General features: G+C 40.6%; 1 protein-coding gene across 23 annotated transcripts in view; it reads left to right on the top strand.

Annotated features, from left to right (window-relative positions):
• The first annotated feature begins 216 nt into the window (after positions 1-216).
• The window catches only part of COL25A1 (collagen type XXV alpha 1 chain), a 492664-nt gene continuing 474184 nt past the window's right edge, over positions 217-18696 (top strand). For 7 of the 23 annotated variants that reach the window (XM_043438674.1, XM_043438683.1, XM_043438680.1 and 4 more), the window contains exons 1-2: positions 218-1784; positions 2868-2937. In XM_043438674.1, the coding sequence (XP_043294609.1) occupies positions 1488-1784; positions 2868-2937 (367 nt within the window). In that variant the 5' untranslated portion in view covers positions 218-1487. Of the gene's footprint in view, positions 1785-2867; positions 2938-18696 lie in introns of all 23 variants that reach the window. The other 16 variants (XM_043438676.1, XM_043438672.1, XM_043438692.1 and 13 more) reach the window with 7 other exon arrangements.

The following is an 18696-nucleotide window of genomic DNA, read 5'->3' as shown; positions in this document are numbered from 1 at the left end:
AATTCTGAGAAATGTGTGTACCTCAACACTCGCTTCTTTAGTCCCACAAAACAGGGAATCAGGAAAATGCGTTAGCACCCTAGTACAGATTGGGAACTCGGGGCGGAGAGACTCAACCCCATCAAGACAGAAGGAAACTGGGGGAGGGGAGAGAAAACCTCCCTAGTCGGAGACGGCAGTGCGGCCGTGGGAAGAGAAGGGAAGTGGGGAAATGTACTTCAGGCGTCAGCCAGACACTTGGCCTCCAGGCATGTGGGAAGGTGAGGGAGGAGGGAAAAAGGCTCTGCACCAAGACGGCTTCGCCGGAGCTCCCGCCACTGCTTCCGAGTGAAGACATCGAGCGCTAGAGCTTTCTGCTTCCCCCTCTTCCCTCCTGGAGGCCATTTCTCCACATTTAACCGGGATAAAGAGGGGGCACCGCGCCGAGTCAGAACAAGCCAGGATCGCCATCCCCCAACTGCCGACCCTGCTTCGGCCCCCGGCCCAGGCGGGGCGAACTGGCCTTGGGGGACGCTGAAGTTACTCGGAGAAAGAGGGAGGGTTCGCCAAGCTGCTCTCCAATCGCCTTGGCAGTTCCAGTTATTTGCATCTATTATGCTAATGAAAGACCTCCGGCTCAGCTCCCACCCGAGCGGCTCGCCCCTCTGGGGCTCTCCCCGGCCCCGCCCACGGGCTGGGCGAAGGTGAATATATTATGCTAATAAGGCGGGCTTCTGCCTGCCTCGGGAAGGGGGGCGCACTGCCGCGGGAGCCGCGGGCTGCAGGCCGCTCGCCGGGAGTGGGTCGGGGGAGGGACGCCGCTCGTCGGAGCGCGCGCGCACTCATACACGAGCATCCCGAAGGGTATTTAAGGCTCGCACACGCCGGGCTGCGGAGATACTTCGGGCGGCCGCCACTGGGGCCTCACCACCCGCGTTTTCTCCTTGGGTATTTCTTTCTCCTCTCTGCTCTTCCCCACTTGGCCACCCTTTTTGCACTGCGCTCTCGCGGTCTGTCTCAGCCTTTTTGCCTGGAACTGAATCTAGGTGGGAAACGGAGATAAAACACCGAATAGGTAGTAACGAGGCAAACTAACAGAGGCGCAACAGGTCCGGTGCTCTGTGGCCAGGGTCAGCGGCGGCCCCTCGCAGCGCCTCTGCCGCTGTCCCCGGGACCCCGCGCGGCCGCTCTCTTCAGAGGAGGTCCCGGTCCTCGGAGGGGCCAGGAGGGACACCGGGGGCTGGGTTTCACTCTGGATTTTACCTTATCGCCACCGGTCCGCGGACCGAGGGTGCTTTTGCCTCGCAGCTGGGAGGGGAGAAGAAAGCGGAGGATGGTCCAGGTCTGCGGTTCTCGGCGCTGATCCATCCTTGCGCTCCGGCTCCGACTCCGCCAACTAGTTGTGCAGCCATCGGGACGGAACTTTGCAGGAATCATCCTTTTTCTTTTAAGATTATTGGAAGTGCTAGAGGGTGGGAGGCGAAGCCAAGACAGCCGACCTCGCCACGATGCTGGTGAAGAAGCAAGCGGTGAAAGGAGGGGGCCGGGATCCGGGCTCAGAGGACCGGAGCCCAGCCGGGCAGCCGTGTGCCCGCCCCGTGTCCCTGTGCGCGGCCCTGGCCACCCTCCTGTCGGTGGTGGCCGTGATGTCTTGTCTGTACCTGGGGATGAAAACCAACGACCTCCAGGCGAGGATCGCTGCCCTCGAGTCTGCCAAAGGAGACCCTTCCATCCGTCTGCTGCCTGATTGTGTGGATCAGCTCAAAGCAATGGTGCAAGAGAAAGTGGAGCGACTTCTGGCTCAGGTGTGAAAGGCTGGGGTGTTTTGTACGTGGATAACATCTTACAGTCGCGATTCTGTGTACATGACCAACCTCTACCTTACTATGTGCAGATGTGGCATGGCCTGTGTACACATATATGTTAGGCCACCATCTCTGCTTACTGTAGCATATATTTGTATATGCACATCTTCTCATACCACCCTCTCTGTATCATCTCCCCTTACTCTTCTTAATGTTTGCATGCTAAACATATATGGAAGTCTAAAAGGGGGAAAGATGGCTAGAATGGCTCCTAGGCTGGCATTTTAGCTCTTTTTAGTTTCTGAAGCTGTGTGTGGACCTTTCCTGATGTTGTGGAGAATACTCCTTGCAGAGATAACATCTGTTAGATCCTTCATACAGTGTAAGAAGGTTAGGGTCATTTATGCTATTAGCATAGCGATAGGAATGGAAGCCACTCTTAGAAATGAAATAGCTACATGTGATTTTATTACTTCACACATTGAATGTTTTTGTGTTAAATGTTTAAAAAGGAAAAAATAGTCGCCTTGTTTGTTTATTTTTTGTAAAGGGTGTAGTGCCACCGGTGTTTGTGAATGCAGAGCCATTGGAGTTGAGAGTTGAAAGGAATCTGCGTTATGTTCATCAAAACCAGGGGTGCTTTAGACTACAGTTAGGGGATTTTCTGGGACTTGCTCTTCCAACAGAGAGGTTGTTTGGCAGTAGTGGCAGCACAGCATGATAAGTAGTTGACATTTATGTATAAAATATTGGTTGTTTAAAAACTCTTAGCTTACCTAAAACTGCAGCATGTTAATACTGATTCTGTACAATGACTGCATATGCCTGAGCTGAGAGGGAGGGTGATGGTAGTTGAAGAATGAAGAATGATGTTATACAAGTCCCACAGTCTTGATACCATCTCAACGGTCGTTTTCTTTTCTTTAGGGCTTGGGTGCTGTTACCTTTTGACTAGAGTCCAAGTACATATGTAAATGTTAGTTATGCAGGCTGGTAGATCAGGTATATAGTCAGAGAGTCCGTAAAGAATCCATTTCTCTACAAGGCTACTGATGATTGTTAATACCTCTTCTTTTCCTCCAGAAGTCCTATGAACACATGGCTAAAATAAGAATCGCGAGAGAAGCGCCTTCAGAATGCAATTGCCCGGCAGGTAAAATGGAACTTATTTCACAAGGTTTCCTCCATAGCAGAGCATTTTAAAACAAAGGTCCTATGTCTGTCAAGTCTACCTGTAATAATAGTAAAGAAAGAATGCAGACCCAACTTACTTTAATAAAATCAACATGTCTGGGTAAAAGAATGGCAGATAAAGCCACAAATATTATTTTAAGCAGCATACCAAGGTCTGCTAAGGGAAAGCGAAGAAGATAGAGATCTTTATCAAAGAAAATACCTGCAAGATGATGTCCAAAGACAAAGTTCTTAGTTTCACAGATTGAAAATTATTCTTTGGTTTTACCTGCTTTTGTTATCTATGGTGAGAAGGATTGCAGAACACATTAAACTTGAATTCCTTAGTGACTGATACTGCATTAGTACAGATTTCTGTTTGTTCCCTTTGACGGACAATTGTGTTAGCAAACCACCTTCACTTCTTTGCCTGCTTTTATTTTCTATAAGAAAGGTTTTCTCTCCTATCCTATAGCAATGAGGACTGAAAAGAAATTAGTTTTTTATCTTGAGCTTCTCCTCACAAACTACTGTGTTCTCAATGACTTTCCAGAAGAGGCTGTTACATTTTTACCATTTTTCTGTGTGGCTTTAGGGAACTGTATTAATGACCTCCTTCTATATTAGTAGAAGGATGGAGGAGAAAGACATCAATGAATCAAAATCTCTGGGTAATCATTAAATCTTCCTTCACAGACCTCTGAGGCTTGGTGGTCAGTCTTCTGTAGACCTACAATTTAGAAGCCTTTGGAATATGTCCATTGGAAAGTATCTAGTGGCTTCAGCTGAAAGAAGTCATGAAAAACTCCCATCAGTCTTGAGATTTTTGTTTCAGATAAATGTTGTTAATGTATTTCTGAACATATTAGTTTCTTTTATCATCATGTATAGGAAAGTAAGTAGCTTACATTTTCTTTCATGTTCAGGAATGTGATACTTAGTTACTTACACTGTATGAAAAGACTAGTTCCTATATTTTTTTTTCACATTCTGAGGTTTTTGCCTCATGATAATTTGTTTTGACACAGCTAAACCAGGTACCATGTTTAGAAATTTCAAATGTCAACTCCTGATTGTATGTCATAAAATTTTCACTGTTTATGTTTTGCTATATCGTCGACCATAATGGAGCTGTATTTTTTGAAAACGAAGCCCTTTAAATTGAGAAGGCATATAAATTAGGTAATAGGAAAACAAAGAATTAATGTTTACATTGTATGTTTCATTCTTAGTTGTTTAAAGCTGGGAAGGATCTCAGAAGTCAGAAATTCAAGGCAGGCACTTTTCTAGTGCAGGAATTAGCGCACAACGACCTCATCAGCCTGTAGGGATTATTTAAATTCCCAAGACAGTTGGTACAGGACTTCACTGATCATACCACTCAGATGCATCATTTTCTGTAGAGAATATTCTCTCTAGCTGTGTGAAAAATGCTTAGTATTTAATTAATGAGATTCTCAGTGAACTTGGTAAAAAGTAGAAAAGTGACAGCCAAAGCCCCAAGTTCTCTTTTTTTAGGGGTTTTAATTGCTTCATGATGTTTGATGTGAGTTGGTTGTTGAGGTCTAATTTGCAATCTGGAAGAAAGTCATTACATTTAGAGTTTACCTGAGATTATCTTGGATGATCATTTGGAACCATTTTTCTTCTAAAGCTAATTTAACAATAAATGGCCATTTCACCATAATAACAAGTAAGTAAGTGATTTCCTTGGCATTTCTGTTGGCTCTCAGGAGGGCTGCTTTACTTTCTTGCCACCACTAGAGCTCCACATTACACCAGTTTTCACCAGGTTCCTTCAGAGGTAAACTTTTAAAGGTGCATATTCCAACACACAGAATTAGACAGGTTTCTTGCTGACAAATCACTGTTATAGAAAACACTGTCTTCTGCTTGTGGAAGAATTAGACATCATCAAAATAAAGGCAATATGTTGAAAATAGTATCCTGGGGAAAACCAGCTATTTTGAGTGATGGTCAACAAGGTATTGTTTTAGGGAATGGGCTGGCCAAGAGGATTAGAAAGGAGATACAGCACTTCCCACCTGGTTTGGCTTTCGCCTTTGTTTGCAGTGACTAAGAGTTGTCACCCAGACATCTGTTTGCAGGGCAGTGAGACAAGTCTGTGACCTCAGCTCAGTTCCTGTGGAGAGATGCCCACCCCTTGAAGTTGACACTCTTGTTGACAGTTTCCATCACAGAGCCAAAGACTGATAGCAAAGGGCTGATGTGTTATTTGTGTTCACTTTTTGGTAGAATTCAATACCAGTGAGATTTATCTAGGTAGACTACAAACAATCACAGAGTTGAAAGCTTTTTTTTCCCGCTTTAAATTGGAGTATAACTGCTTTACAATGTGTGTTAGTTTCTGCTGTACAGCATGAGCCAGCTATATGTCTCCCTATAGACCCTCCTTCTTGAGCCTTTTTCCCACCAGCTCCCTCATCGCACCCCTCTGGGTCATCACAGCACCAAGCTGAGCTCCTGTGTGTTCAGCGGCTTCCTACCAGCTCTCCGTTTTGTATCTGGTGGTGTATACATGTCAATACTACTCTCACTGTTCATCCCACCGTCTCCTCCCAAACTCCCCCCCGTTTCCGGCCCCATGTCCACAAGGCCCTTCTCTATGTCTGCATCTCGATTGAAAGCTTTTCTTTTTCTTTTTTAACAGAAGAAGGAAATTTTGTGGGAGGGTTTATTTTATAATCAACTATTGTCAAACAGTTTTTCATTGTAGGGAAGCATTCTTGCATTTAATCTTCACAACAACCCTAAGAGTTAAATATTAGTCATCTCATTTTACAGGTGGAGAAACTGGACTCAGAGAAGGTGACTAACTTAACATGGTAGAGGCAAGGTCAGGATCCATGCCCACATCTGACTGAGTCAAACACAAAGTCTAATGAGGAATTGAGGATGCGTATAGGTTTTGGAGCTGAATGGTTCTGGATTGGAATCCTAGGTCTGCTACTAAATAACTGTATTACCTTGCTCAGACTAATGAACCTCCCTGTGTTCCAGTTTCCATCTGTAAAAAAAAGTGACTAATATTACTTTCCTCATAAGTTGTTAGTTTACCTAAATTCTGGCATATTAGTGGCTATTCATTAGATGATATCAGTTACTGTTTTTTTTAATATATTGTGTGTTACTTGACTCTGATCTGGTCCATGGGGACACGTGACATAGGTGGGAAAACTGAGATCTGAAGATGTATAACTTACTCAAAACCCCATGGCTTGTTAATGACAGGTTTTGGGTGAGAACACTGTGCTTAATTAAGCAAACATATCTGTAGGCCATTTATGCAGATAATCAAATGAGTCAGTATCTCTTGGTGCTACATCAGTGAAGATGTTACAGATACTATATTAGTCTGCTAAATAATTTTTACCAAAATTCTAGGAAAAGCTTCTGACCTTGTAGGTAAATCATGATTGTAGTAGATAGAACCATGGCTTAAAAGAATATGGGAATAAAGAATGTCTTTGCAGTTTTGATACCAGATGTTTACTAAAACAAGTACTTTGACTAATTTTCATGCTTATTTTTTAACAGCTTTATTGAAGTATACTTTATAGTATTTAAGAATATGATTTAAAAAATGAAAAACAATTTATGGAGCTGGGATGCCATCATAACAACCCAATTTTAGATCACTTCATCATTCCCCAAAATTCACATTTACTTTTTTCAGGTGCTCAGGAGAAGGTCTATTTTTTGAATATTTGCTTTAAAGAAACCTCAGAATAAAAAGTTAAAAACCATACAAATTAGAGTTCTGTTTAGCGGAATATTTGATTTAGCAGTAGCTGAACCGTGGAAATTCAGCTGACTTCTGTGGCTTGGCCTCTGTAAAGCTTGACCCTCATAGGAAAGAATAAATCGCCTCTTTCCTATGGATGTAGAATTCCATTTGGGGTTTTGTTCTTAGAGTCCTACATAAAGTATGTGCAGATCAGGCGTATTTATGGGAAGGCTTCTATGCTCCAATGTATAAAGAACACTGGGAATGAGGCAGATAAACAAATGGTGTTTAGATAACAAAGGTTTCTGTACCTCACTCATCACTTGTGTTGCCTGCCCAGAGTCTTAGATAAAAGAACCTCTGTGGCGAAATGGGCAGAGAACGTGAATGGGCAATAAAGAGTCCAGAGTTCTAATGGTGCTGACTGATGCTGAACTTTCTTCCATGACAGCAGTTCTGGAGGAGCAATCAGGATCTACCAGGAGGATTGCTTTAATGATAGACCCTGCTGTATTCAGATAGAGAGCCTGTCCTGATCAAGGGGTTGCTTATTTGTCACTGGGGTCATGGGCTATGTGGATCTGCAAATTAGTTCAACAAAAAATGAAGCTATTATGTCTGGCAAGTGAGAGAACTTTGGGGGAGCCCTAAAGAGTTGTTCAGTTGCTCAATCATGTCCGACTCTTTGTGACCCCATGGACTACAGCACACCAGGCTTCCCTGTCCTTCACCATCTCCCAGAGCTTGCTCAAACTCATGTCTGTTGAGTCAGTGATGCCATCCAATCATCTCATCCTCTGTCATCCCCTTCTCCTCCTGCATTATATCTTTCCCAGCATCAGGGTCTTTTCCAGAGTCAGCTCTTTGCATCAGGTGGCCAAAATATTGGAGCTTCAGCTTCAGCATCAATCATTCCAATAAATATTCAGGGTTGATTTCCTTTAGGATTGAGTATATTTAGGTTATTCTTAAATCTTATTTTTGAATAAGGTATATTGATTTTCTCTTATAACAAAATTTTGATAAAAATATAGTGGGGAAAAAAAGAAGAACCCAGAGTTCTAACCCTGGTTTTGCCATTAATGTGTTATACAATCTCAGGGAAATCACTTTCAAGAATGGCTTTTACAGACTCTATTTTCATATCTCCCAGATAGCAGTGTTGGACTAGAATTATTTCGAAGGGCATTTGTCAGTTCTCCAGGTATGAAGAGCCTGTTGTGTGCTAAATATCTTGACTCAGGGAAAAGGCTGATGATCGAGGCAGACTTGATATCTGCCCTCATGGCACTTACATTTCAATGAGGATGACAGACATTTTAAAATGACATGAATTCACCAGCCTGACAAGTACAGCCCAGAGAAAGTATAGTGTGCTTTGGAGCACATGACCAAAATTTCATCCAGACTGTTAATACTATGGATTTTCTTCCCTTTTCGTGCGGAAAGAGACTTTCATGCTAGGAGAAAATCATAAAATGAGAAAATCTGGCTTCTGATTATAAGTAAGAACTTTAGCAATGGATAAAAATACACCTGACTTTTGTCTTTCCAAGAATTTATGGCCAGATGAAGGTACATTGATAGCTGGTTTACACTGATATCCAACTGAAACAGAAAGTGGCTTTAGTGTATGAAAGGCTGTGGTAGATAGCATGGTGATCTGTTTTTCTACATTTCTTTGGAAACCAGTGAGATTTGGGCTGAATAAGAGTTGAAACGTCCTTCGTGGTGGTACTGAAAAGTTCCACTGAATCTGGCCCCTCTGCATTCACAGGTTATGATGAAGTAGTGTAGCACATCTAGTCATCTACTCAGTGAGCTAGCCAGAAATAAAAAAGGTTTATCCCATAATTTCTGAGGTCCTTCCACACCCTTCAAGTCTACGAAAATGGTTGGATACAAAGTCATATTAAATGTCGGTAATTAAATGTCTGATTCAGAAATATGAATGCTACAATCTCTGGTGACTCCTTTTGTGGCAACTGTTCGATTTGGGGTGGAAAATGTTAACTGTAACTTTAAGGGTGTGCATCCTTTTCCATCATATGAACAGTCCTTTAAATTACCTTGCTAACATAAATCTACTTTATCATATAAAATTGTGTTTCCTACTAACATGGTTTTTCACTTATGCTGTATAGTTTTCTTTACCGCCTACAAAATGAATGGAAAGAGTGAATCAAGTAAGGACATAATAATGTATAGATTTTCAATTATGTTAGGCAAAGAATAGTCAGAAGCGGTTTGCTTCTTGGCAAATTAAAATGCCACAAATGTTATTTAAATGAGACTAGCAGGCATTCCCCTCCTCTACTCAGGCCAAACAATACAATGTGACATCTGGGTGCCTCCAAGCCTTCATGTTAAATGGTTCCAGTCCTAATGAGTACAGCAGTTTGAGTGTAACATTTTTAGTTGGTCCAGCAGTGACAGCTGACAAAATGCCCTGTCACCTGAAGAACGGAGGACAAATTGCCTCTTGAAGCAGCTTCTCTTCTGTTTCTCTTGTCTAAAAGTCATTAAGAAACAAATCCTTCAAATACTCTTTTCTCTTTCTTACTTTAGTAATTCTGTTTTTTTCCCACAAGCTGGGAGTTATTTAGGAGAAGGGTATACATTCTGTGCAGGGATTTATTTGTTGTTTCCAGCTCAGCTGAAGAATGTATAGGTACAAGTAGCCTCTCAGGACCTTACTAACCTCTGTGCTTCTGATGGTTTGTAGGTGTTCAAAGTCAACTACCTGGCATGTCTGAGTGTCAAGATTAGGTTTCGGGGTCGAGAAGGAGGGCATCCTTTGATTGACAAGATTAGGTGCATGAAGGGCTAATGGGGAACGTGCCAGAATCAGGACTCTTACAGTTCAAGGGGCACTGTCTTCTGCAGGGGGAGCCTCACTAGACACTCATCAAAATGACATCAATCTATGTTATCTTGAGTGGATACCATCTAAAACCTGTTATGAAAAAATGTTTTTAGTTCCTCCTTCCATTTTATAATGGAGTAGGAAATGGCAACCCACTCCAGTATTCTTGCCTGGAAAATTCCATGGACAGAGGAGCCTGGCAGTCTACAATCTGTAGGGTCAGAAAGAGTTGGACATGACAGAGCAACTGAGGATGGACCACTTTATAAAGGCTACTTTGTGGTTTGCTGGGAGCTGAGAATATGAAAACCATGTTATGAGTCAATTTGGGCTGACGCAGTAGCCCAGTATGTGACTGCTAAACCCAGAATCATTCCCATCCTTGCTGGTTTGCCAATACAGGTCAAGTTCCATGCAGTGGTTTAATGCACCATGATATTTAACACTTTTTTAAAGAATTGTGTTAAAAATGATTGCGGCACACCCGAATATGGTTTAGACATGCATGGTTACGGTTTCATTTGGATTGTGTTCAGCAACCTTGCAATTTAAAAATGTTTTATGGCCAACTTTTAAAAAGGAGGAGATGCTCTAAGTGGGAGGCAGAAGTAATCAGAAATTCACTTGTGGATTAAAATTGAACACTTTTCACTGGTATCATATATTTCTTCATAGGAATATTCCGTGTTGTTTAAATAACAGGATTCCTTGAAGAAATGCCACCAGATGGCAGGCACCTCCCCTTTGTGACCACTAGGAGGAGAAGCTGAGCCGAACCAGGGGGACGGTTCTGTCACCTGCTTCTCACTTAATTTCCTAGTAGACTTCTACCTGTCAAATTGTTCGCTATGGAAAAGTTTAATGGATTCAATATAATTATTAATAATGATGACGTTTAAATCTATCACTTTGTTGTTTTGCTATTTATCCCATTAGATCTTTGTTTTCTTTTTTCCCATTTTTCTGCCAACAACCCATGGATTTTTTAAATAAATGCTTTGTCTAATTAAAAAAAAAAAAAAAGAAAAAAGTTTAATGGAAGGAACAATTCATCTCTTCCATCTATATTTGAAGACTAGGTTGTCTTATAAGCTTTAAGATATTTAAAATAACCTAGTAAATTGCACTTTTGTATTAGTCAAAAATTTAGTTATTTAGTAGATAAATTCACTTATATGAATTTGAGGCTGGTGTTCCAATAACTAGAATAAATGAACTAAGTGTAATTGAACTTATCAGTTGAAGATTTTCTGCTTCTATTTTGTACTTTCTCAGAATCAAGAATTGTTTGGAATTGCTATCATGCTTTTGACATAATTTCATTTGGAGGCTCCATTTCAACTTCAGTTATCACGTAATACGTTAGCTGGAATGTGTTCTTAATTTTTGTCATACTCCTCTTAGTCTGATTGGTTCGTCTGATTTGCCAGAAATGCCAAAAACTATGTGTTCATTTGGATAATCATAATTTTGATTTTGGGCTTCTTCCCAGGTGACTGAGTGGTAATGAATCTGCCTGCCAATGTAGGAGTTGAGCGTTCGATTCCTGGGTCAGGAAGATCCCTGGAGAAGGAAATGGCACCCCACTCCAGTATTCTTGCCTGGGAATTCCCACAGATAAAGGAGCCTGGTGGGCTGCAGTCCATGGAGTTGCAGAAGAGTTGGACACTACTTAGTTCCTAAACAACAATAACAATTTTGATTTTAGGAGCTCTAGGCTTCTGGATTATGTACACAAAGTTTTTATTCTTATATTTTAAATGTAATCAGCACATATTTAAATATAGTTTTCACATTTAGGCTAAGTGGATGAATTATAGCCAGCCCTAGCTTGTGCATTATGGTGATATAGTCAGAATATGTCTAACTAGAAATAGGTCCACACCAGTATTCTTGCCTGGAGAATCCCAGGGACAGAGGAGCCTGGAGGGCTGCTGTCTATGGGATCACAGAGTCGGACACGACTGAAGCGACTTAGCAGCAGCAGCAGCAGAAATAGGTCTGGTTGTGGCAAAGATAAAATGTATTTTTCTTTTCTCAAATATTTCAGATGTAAGGAGAGTGAGAAGAGAGAAAAAAAAGCCAGCCATATCATGTAATCTCTTGGAATCATATCTCTTTACCATCATGTAGCAAGCTTGGTACTTTAGAGTTCCTATTATAAATCGGGACAATGGTTAAGAGAGGAAGAGCGATTCTCTCTGTCTCCAACATCCTCTTTTACTCTTGTAGCAGCTAATGGGAGAGAAAAATCTTATAGGAGTCTGCATCCAGTCAATTACAGGGCCAGAGTGGTGGTATTATTTTTGATCCTTTAGATACTAAAGTCAAATGTGCCCGGAACTTTGACACAGTTCTTTCTCAACATTCCTGTATCTTTAGGTCAGTTCTGACAGTTATTAAAGGTAAGTTGTTCGTATTACCTTTCTAGGAATTGTGAAACTCCAATTTTATGTCTTCAGTTCAGTTTAGTTGCTCAGTAATGTCCAACTCTTTGCGACCCCATGGACTGCAGCACACCAGGCCTCCCTGTCCATCACCAACTCCCAGAGTCCTCCCAAAATCATGTCCATTGAGTCGGTGATGCCATCCAGCCATCTCATCCTCTGTTGTCCCCTTCCCCACCTGCCCTCAATCTTGCCCAGCATCAGGGTCTTTTCAAATGAGTCAGCTCTTCGCATCAGGTGGCCAAAGTATTGGAGTTTCAGCTTCAACATCAGTCCTTCCAGTGAACACCCAGGACTGATTTGTGACTTAAAGGCTCCAAAATCTAGCTGACATTTTTAAAATGTGCATGACATGAGCATAAGATAACACATTTCCATGAACCATGGACAAAAACCAACCTTTTGACCTGAAAATCATACTAGCATTGCTGGCAAATTCTAGGGCTTTGACAGTGAACTTTGGAATACTAAAAATCATTTTTCTACTGAAAAAATTAGGGCTCAATGTCAGAGCATACAAAGTTTGAATGGACACAAGCATCTTAAATAGATGCCTTTCTGAGGATGGTTATCAACCTGGTTGGGTGTCCAATGACTTAAGTGTGTAAAGGGCCATATGTCTCTCAGGGGCAGATCCTGATGCTAATTACTATGTGGTTTCACAGAGTAATTGCAGTGGACTTCCTGTGGGAGTGGGTTGGGCGTCCATTTCTACCAATCTCATTTATAAGCTCCATGGCTGGGTTTCTGGTTTGTATCTGTGTATCTCTAGGGCTTATTGTAGAGTTCTCTATAGAAAGTTAGCTATAAAAGTTCATAATGATCATAATGAAGATCTGTCAACTTGATTTGGTTGAGAACTTTTTTTGTGGTTTATCTCTACATACACTAATTATCCTTATCCCTATGCATTTAAACATTTTCTCTGAGGATTTTCAGGGCCAAAGCATATTAAAGCTAATACAAATCTTAGAGGTCAAGTGGTTCAGGGGTTTTCCAGCATTTCTCAAAGAGCCTGAAACTTTAGAAAAAAATGAAATATTATGAGGAAATCCGGTATATAAAATTGTATATAATGTTAGCCACACAAACCGTGGTTAACTTTGGAGGTCACAGGAGACAGAGGCCAAAACCTTATATGACCTTTTTTTCCACTGCCTATCTCACACCCCCATAGTGGCCCCTGAGGAACTCCAGAGAATCTTAGAAATCTTTTGGATATTGTTAATAGATTACTCGAAGTCCAAGCCCCAGTGTGATCCCAGCTCCTGTGTCTAGAGACACTATGTGTTTATCAATACATAAACCCTCTCCAAAATTCTGTAACTAGAAACATTACAAGGAAGGATGGAAACAAGATTGTATATTAAAATGAATGGAATCCAGAAAGGACTATTAATATAATATTGTCCTTTAATAGTTTTAGTAGTCTAGCAAAGGAGATGTAACAATAGAATTAGTGCTGGAAAGCTGTAAAAGTGCATTGTGTAACTGAGCGTGGGACTATGTGTCAGGAAATCATCTCATCCCTTTTCTTAAAGTCACTTATTTTTTTAAGCTTACAAGTCACAGTATTGTTGTTTTTCTGTGACAGATTTGTGTGTGTGTGTGTGTGCCTATGTGTTTTCATATTTCTTCCTATGTATTTTTACTTATTCTGTAATTTTGGATATGTCTATGAAGCTTCCTCACCAAGTTACAGCAGTCCATTGCCTCTTTTATGTATGTATTTAAAGCAGTTGATTTTCTAAACTAATAGTGAAGACTTGGTTTGCGAAGTAGTATACAAAAGATAACTATCTCCAAATTATATTATTTATAGAAAATTTATATTGTGGAAAAGTTGTTATTAAAGATACTTTAAAGATCTTTGAGACTTTCTTTTTGATCTGATTCTTATTGTCTTAAACTGATGATGTTTATGTATTAAAATTTAAATCGACAGGGTAATGTGAATACGTGAATTGCACATCTGTGTTTAAATAATGATAGGAATTAAAAACATTTTAGCCAATGCTGAAGGGATCTATGTAACACCTTTCAGGAAGAAAGTGTAAATCTGGGTACAAGCATTCTGCAGCAAATACTGCAAAAATAAGTTTGAAAGACTAAACTCTTCCTCCCACTGAGATGAGCATCCAGCGTCACCTGCAGTGACGTTTACTGTATTGAGTAGCTAGCGGTGGACAGTAGTTTGGTCAAGTGCAATGCCTTGATTGTCTTACTGGGCAGATAGCAGAATGACAACTGTACATGTTACTGAACTTTGGTGAGCAGTTTATTTTCTCCTTAATATACTGTGGGCTTTCAGGAAGTCTGGAAGAGAAAAATGACTTCTCTTTTCTAAATGACTTTGTAGTTACTTTGCCTTTTGAGAGAAGACAGAGCAGCAAAGATAGGCTGACCTAGTACTAATGGCTGGAAAGACCCTTTATGCCCGCCAAAGCTACTGTGAGCTGTAAGAGAGAAGTCTAACCAAACAAACTGTATTCCCTGAATTTACTGTCAAAACGGTAAAGATATACTGACACCTTCCCAGGAGTTTAAGCAGCGAGCTTGACAGCGTGGCTTAGTATTACTCTACATGTTATGCATCTGGAAGTTTTTAGTAAAAGAAGAACTCTAGCATGGAGAAGTTACACACGTAAAGGAACTAGGGCCTTTATGTTCTTGTATAGTTTCCTTCTGTGCATAGTTAATGTTCTAGATTTCCCCTATTTCTGAGGATACGTTCCTGGATATTGCTTTGGTTCTGCAATCAAGTTCTGTATAAGGAATGCTTTGTGTTGGTAGTAAAATTTATGTTATTAATGCCAGTTTTAGAATGTTAAAAAGTTAATTTAAAAAAAAAACTTAAAAATTTAAAAAATCTATTTATTTATGGCTGTGCTGGGTCTTGGTTGCTGCATTGGCTTTTCTCTAGTGTTGGTGAACAGGGGTTACTCTGCTGGTGGTGAACGGGCCTCTCATCGCAGTGGCTTCTTTTGTTGTGGAGCAAAGGCTCAATAGTTGTGGTCCACGGGTTGAGTTGCTCCATGGCATATGGGATCTTCACAGATTAGGGATCAAATTCGTGTCTCCTGAATTGGCAGGCAGATTCTTTACCACTAAGCCACCAGGGAGACCCCCAAAAGTTAAGGCAAAAACTATCCTTGAGTTGAGACGTCTGAGGTATACTTTCTGTTTTTTATGTGTGAGCCCATGACACGTTAGGCTCAGAATGTACTTCCGCTCTTTGAGCAGAAAACCTTTGCTTCCAGCCTCAATCTTCGAGAAGAAATCCCAGACTAGAGGAATTTTGTAATCGATCACATTTATCTCCTAGATATGCTTATCATACATCATTTTTCTCTTCCTTTTCAGTTTCTTGAAGTCTCCATTTTTGTTTAACTGTAGTCCTGTACCACTAGCATTTTGAATGTTCACACTGCTTTTGCAGTTATAGGATGTGGTGAGATTAATAATGTTCGTTGAACTCCTAAAAACCAAGAATGAACACAGCAAACACACCCAGAGACAGATGTGATTCTCTATCAGGCTATCCATGAACAAGCATTGCCCTAAAGTGAGCTGTTGTTGGCAAATAGAATGGACAAGATTATCTTTGGGATGTAGCCGTGTATCTGTGAAACTGCAAAAATAGAGCATCTTCTATGCTCTCAAATAAAAGCTCGCATTCTAGTTCAACCTCTTTCCTCTCCGTCCTCTCTTCTTTTCCTTCTCTAGCATGAATATAAACTCTATTTTGCCTCTATTCTATGGATGTCACTTTACCTGGCTTATAGTCTGCCTCTAAATTGACCATTCAGAGGCTTTGTCATCCTCGGGTCCCCAAACCTCTAGGCTTTTCCTGGGCAATATTATACTTGTGATTAAATCCAGCAACATAACTGAGAAAAACATCAGTGGTAAATGTCAGTATTCTCTCAAATTTCAGAAAGTAACTGCTTCCCCAAAATTACTGTTAAAAGGTAATTTTCCAAAAAAGGTAAAATCAGTGAACATGTGTTAAGGATTTTACTTGAATCAATAAAGAAGTAACTGGTAAGATGTGATAACCAGTTCAAAGGAGAATTTAAAGACAGTTACATTTATCAATCTAGAATATTGAAGCTAACATATAGAGGGAGGGAAAACTGGACTTTTCCTCAGTAGGGGGGTAAATCAGTTGCACTCAGAATTTGCATGTCTATAGACCACAGTTCATTTTTTTAATGTACTAAGTTTTTAAAATTGGTGTTTAGTTGTTTTACAGTGTTGTGTTAGTTTCTCCTTTACAGTTAAGTGGATCAGTTGTATGTAATTGTACATAAATTCCCCTCTGTTTTGGATTTCCTTTCCATTTAGCACAGAGCATTAAGTAGAATTCCCTGAGCTGTACAATAGGTTCTTCTTAATTATTTATTTTATACAGAGTAGTGTACATGTCAATCCTAATCTCCCATCTCACCCACGCCTCCTTCCCTTCCTTGGTGTCCATGTATTTGTTCTCTGTGTCTGTGCCTCTGTACATCTGTACCGTTTTTCTAGATTCCACATATATGCTTTAATATATGATATCTGTTTTTCCGAATTTACTTTACTCTGCATGACAGTCTCCAGGTCCACCCATGTGTCTAGTTATGTGACTTCGTTATTAGCTGTCTGCAACTTACAGCGTTTTACAATAGCTTCCAAAGAATCAGGTAAATGGAAAAGATGTGCTCTAGATTATGCATAGTTTTCTGTTGGAGCATATGTTTTCCCTCACATTGCATGAAAGCAACTTAACAGGAAAAAATTCTTTTAGGTTAAAAAAAAATTTTTTTTTTTTACACTTCAGTGTAGTAATGGTTGTTTATTTTCTGCCTTTATCCTTATTCTTATCCTATGGGTTGTGTGGTACTCAGTTTTCTTATTGTTGCTAAAATTATGTAAAGGACAGTTCCTTTCAATTTGACTTTAAATGCTTTATTTGCTAGACCCATAGTGGCAGTGTTGATTGCTATGCCTGTATTACTAGTATCATGGACCTAAGTGGCCTTTAAAATGGTAACACTGAAAATTTGTTTAAGGGAGAAACCACTTTGGAAGACTCAGCTTCCTGTATTTGGGTATCAGTGACTAGTTCTACTAATGTAAAGGGAGGAATTGCTGACCTTGCTCTTGTGTTCTGGGATACGATGCCCAGGCGATTATTTCTATACAGACCACATTTGCTTGGTGTGAGCATGTGGCTGCCTCTGGGGTTCTGTGCTGCTATTTTGGACGTCCTGGCTTTGACTTCAGTTATCTTATTTACTAGTTTGGCTTTTCACTGGGCACTCCAACCAGTTCCCTTCATGTTCATTCATGTGTTTCCACTTCAGATAGTTGTCTTTAGTCCATACTGTGCTTCCTTGGTAGCTCAGGTGGTGAAGAATCTGCCTGCAGTGGGAAAGACCTGGGTTCTATCCCTGGGTTGGGAAGATCCCCTGGAGTAAGAAATGGCAGCCCACTCCAGTATTCTTGCCCGGGAAATTCCATGGACAGAGGAGCCTGGTGGGCAACGTCCATGGGGTCACCAAGAGGCGGATATGACTGAGTGACTAACACTTTGACTTTCTAAGATTTATTTCCTGTTCTTGGCCAGTTACTTCTCCTGTTGTCTGTTTTGTTTGATCTTCCTCCCCTTCTCCTGATACCTATGGACAGTGTTCACTTACCAGCATCTCAAAGAGCTCAGCTCTCAGCTGCCCAGGGGTATAGATACCCTTCTCTGCTCCTGCCTGCTTCAGCTGCTTCCACCTTTTGACTAAGCCCACTGAAATTTTGGCAGAAGAATGACTGAAGGTATAAAATGGCCCTCCCATATACTCTTGGAAGAAAGTATGTTAGAATAGGGGCTGGCTGGGTGGTGACACATTGAACTACATGGTGAATGGTCAGCTTTTTTGGTAGGGAAATATTTACCTTCTTCAGAAGCAGTTTATGTTCTGGGAGTCAGTCTATCTATTACTAGATAGAGGAGAGAGTTAATTATAAATATTAAATATTTTGTATATTAGTATATAAAATTTCTATATTGTAGGTAGTAACTGACCTCTGGTATTACCTAACTCCAACCAACTCTGACAAAGACTAAGGGATCATCTGTACAGTAGTCTTTAAATGTCTTTTTATTCAATTAATAAAATATATATTGCCATTTACTATGAATGAGACCCTGTGCCATTTGCCTTACTATTTAAAGAAATAAGTAGGCTGCTAAACTCTGACAAAGGAACAGTGGTGTCAGATATGCAGACTGGACTACAAGGGGAGTAAAAGCTAGAAAAATATAGCCTGTAGCCAACTGTATCTAATTTTAATGGATTTAAAACTACAATGATAATTGGTATTTGAACTCATAATTCCAGTTCATTTACTTTTTGTGAGTTCAAAAATAGCAACATGTTATTAAAGAAGTTACTTGGATTTTTAAAAAACTTTTTCTAGAAAATGGAGAAGTTCTCTAATGAATGTTGTGATACTTTGGAGAAATGCTGGTTACATGCCAATCAGGTGATTTTTCTCAGGATAAATTATCTCTGTGAGTTAGTTGTTAGGTCAAGTGTAACGTTTTTAACCCCTCTGCAGGCTGCTTTCCATTGGCAGTTATTTTTACGGAGACCTGCAGGCTTTCTTGAAGAAGGCAACGGCAACCCACTCCAGTACTCT

The sequence above is a fragment of the Cervus canadensis genome, chromosome 19, assembly GCF_019320065.1.
Source record: "Cervus canadensis isolate Bull #8, Minnesota chromosome 19, ASM1932006v1, whole genome shotgun sequence".
NCBI lineage: Eukaryota > Metazoa > Chordata > Mammalia > Artiodactyla > Cervidae > Cervus > Cervus canadensis.
This window is presented reverse-complemented; position numbering and strand designations above follow the sequence as displayed.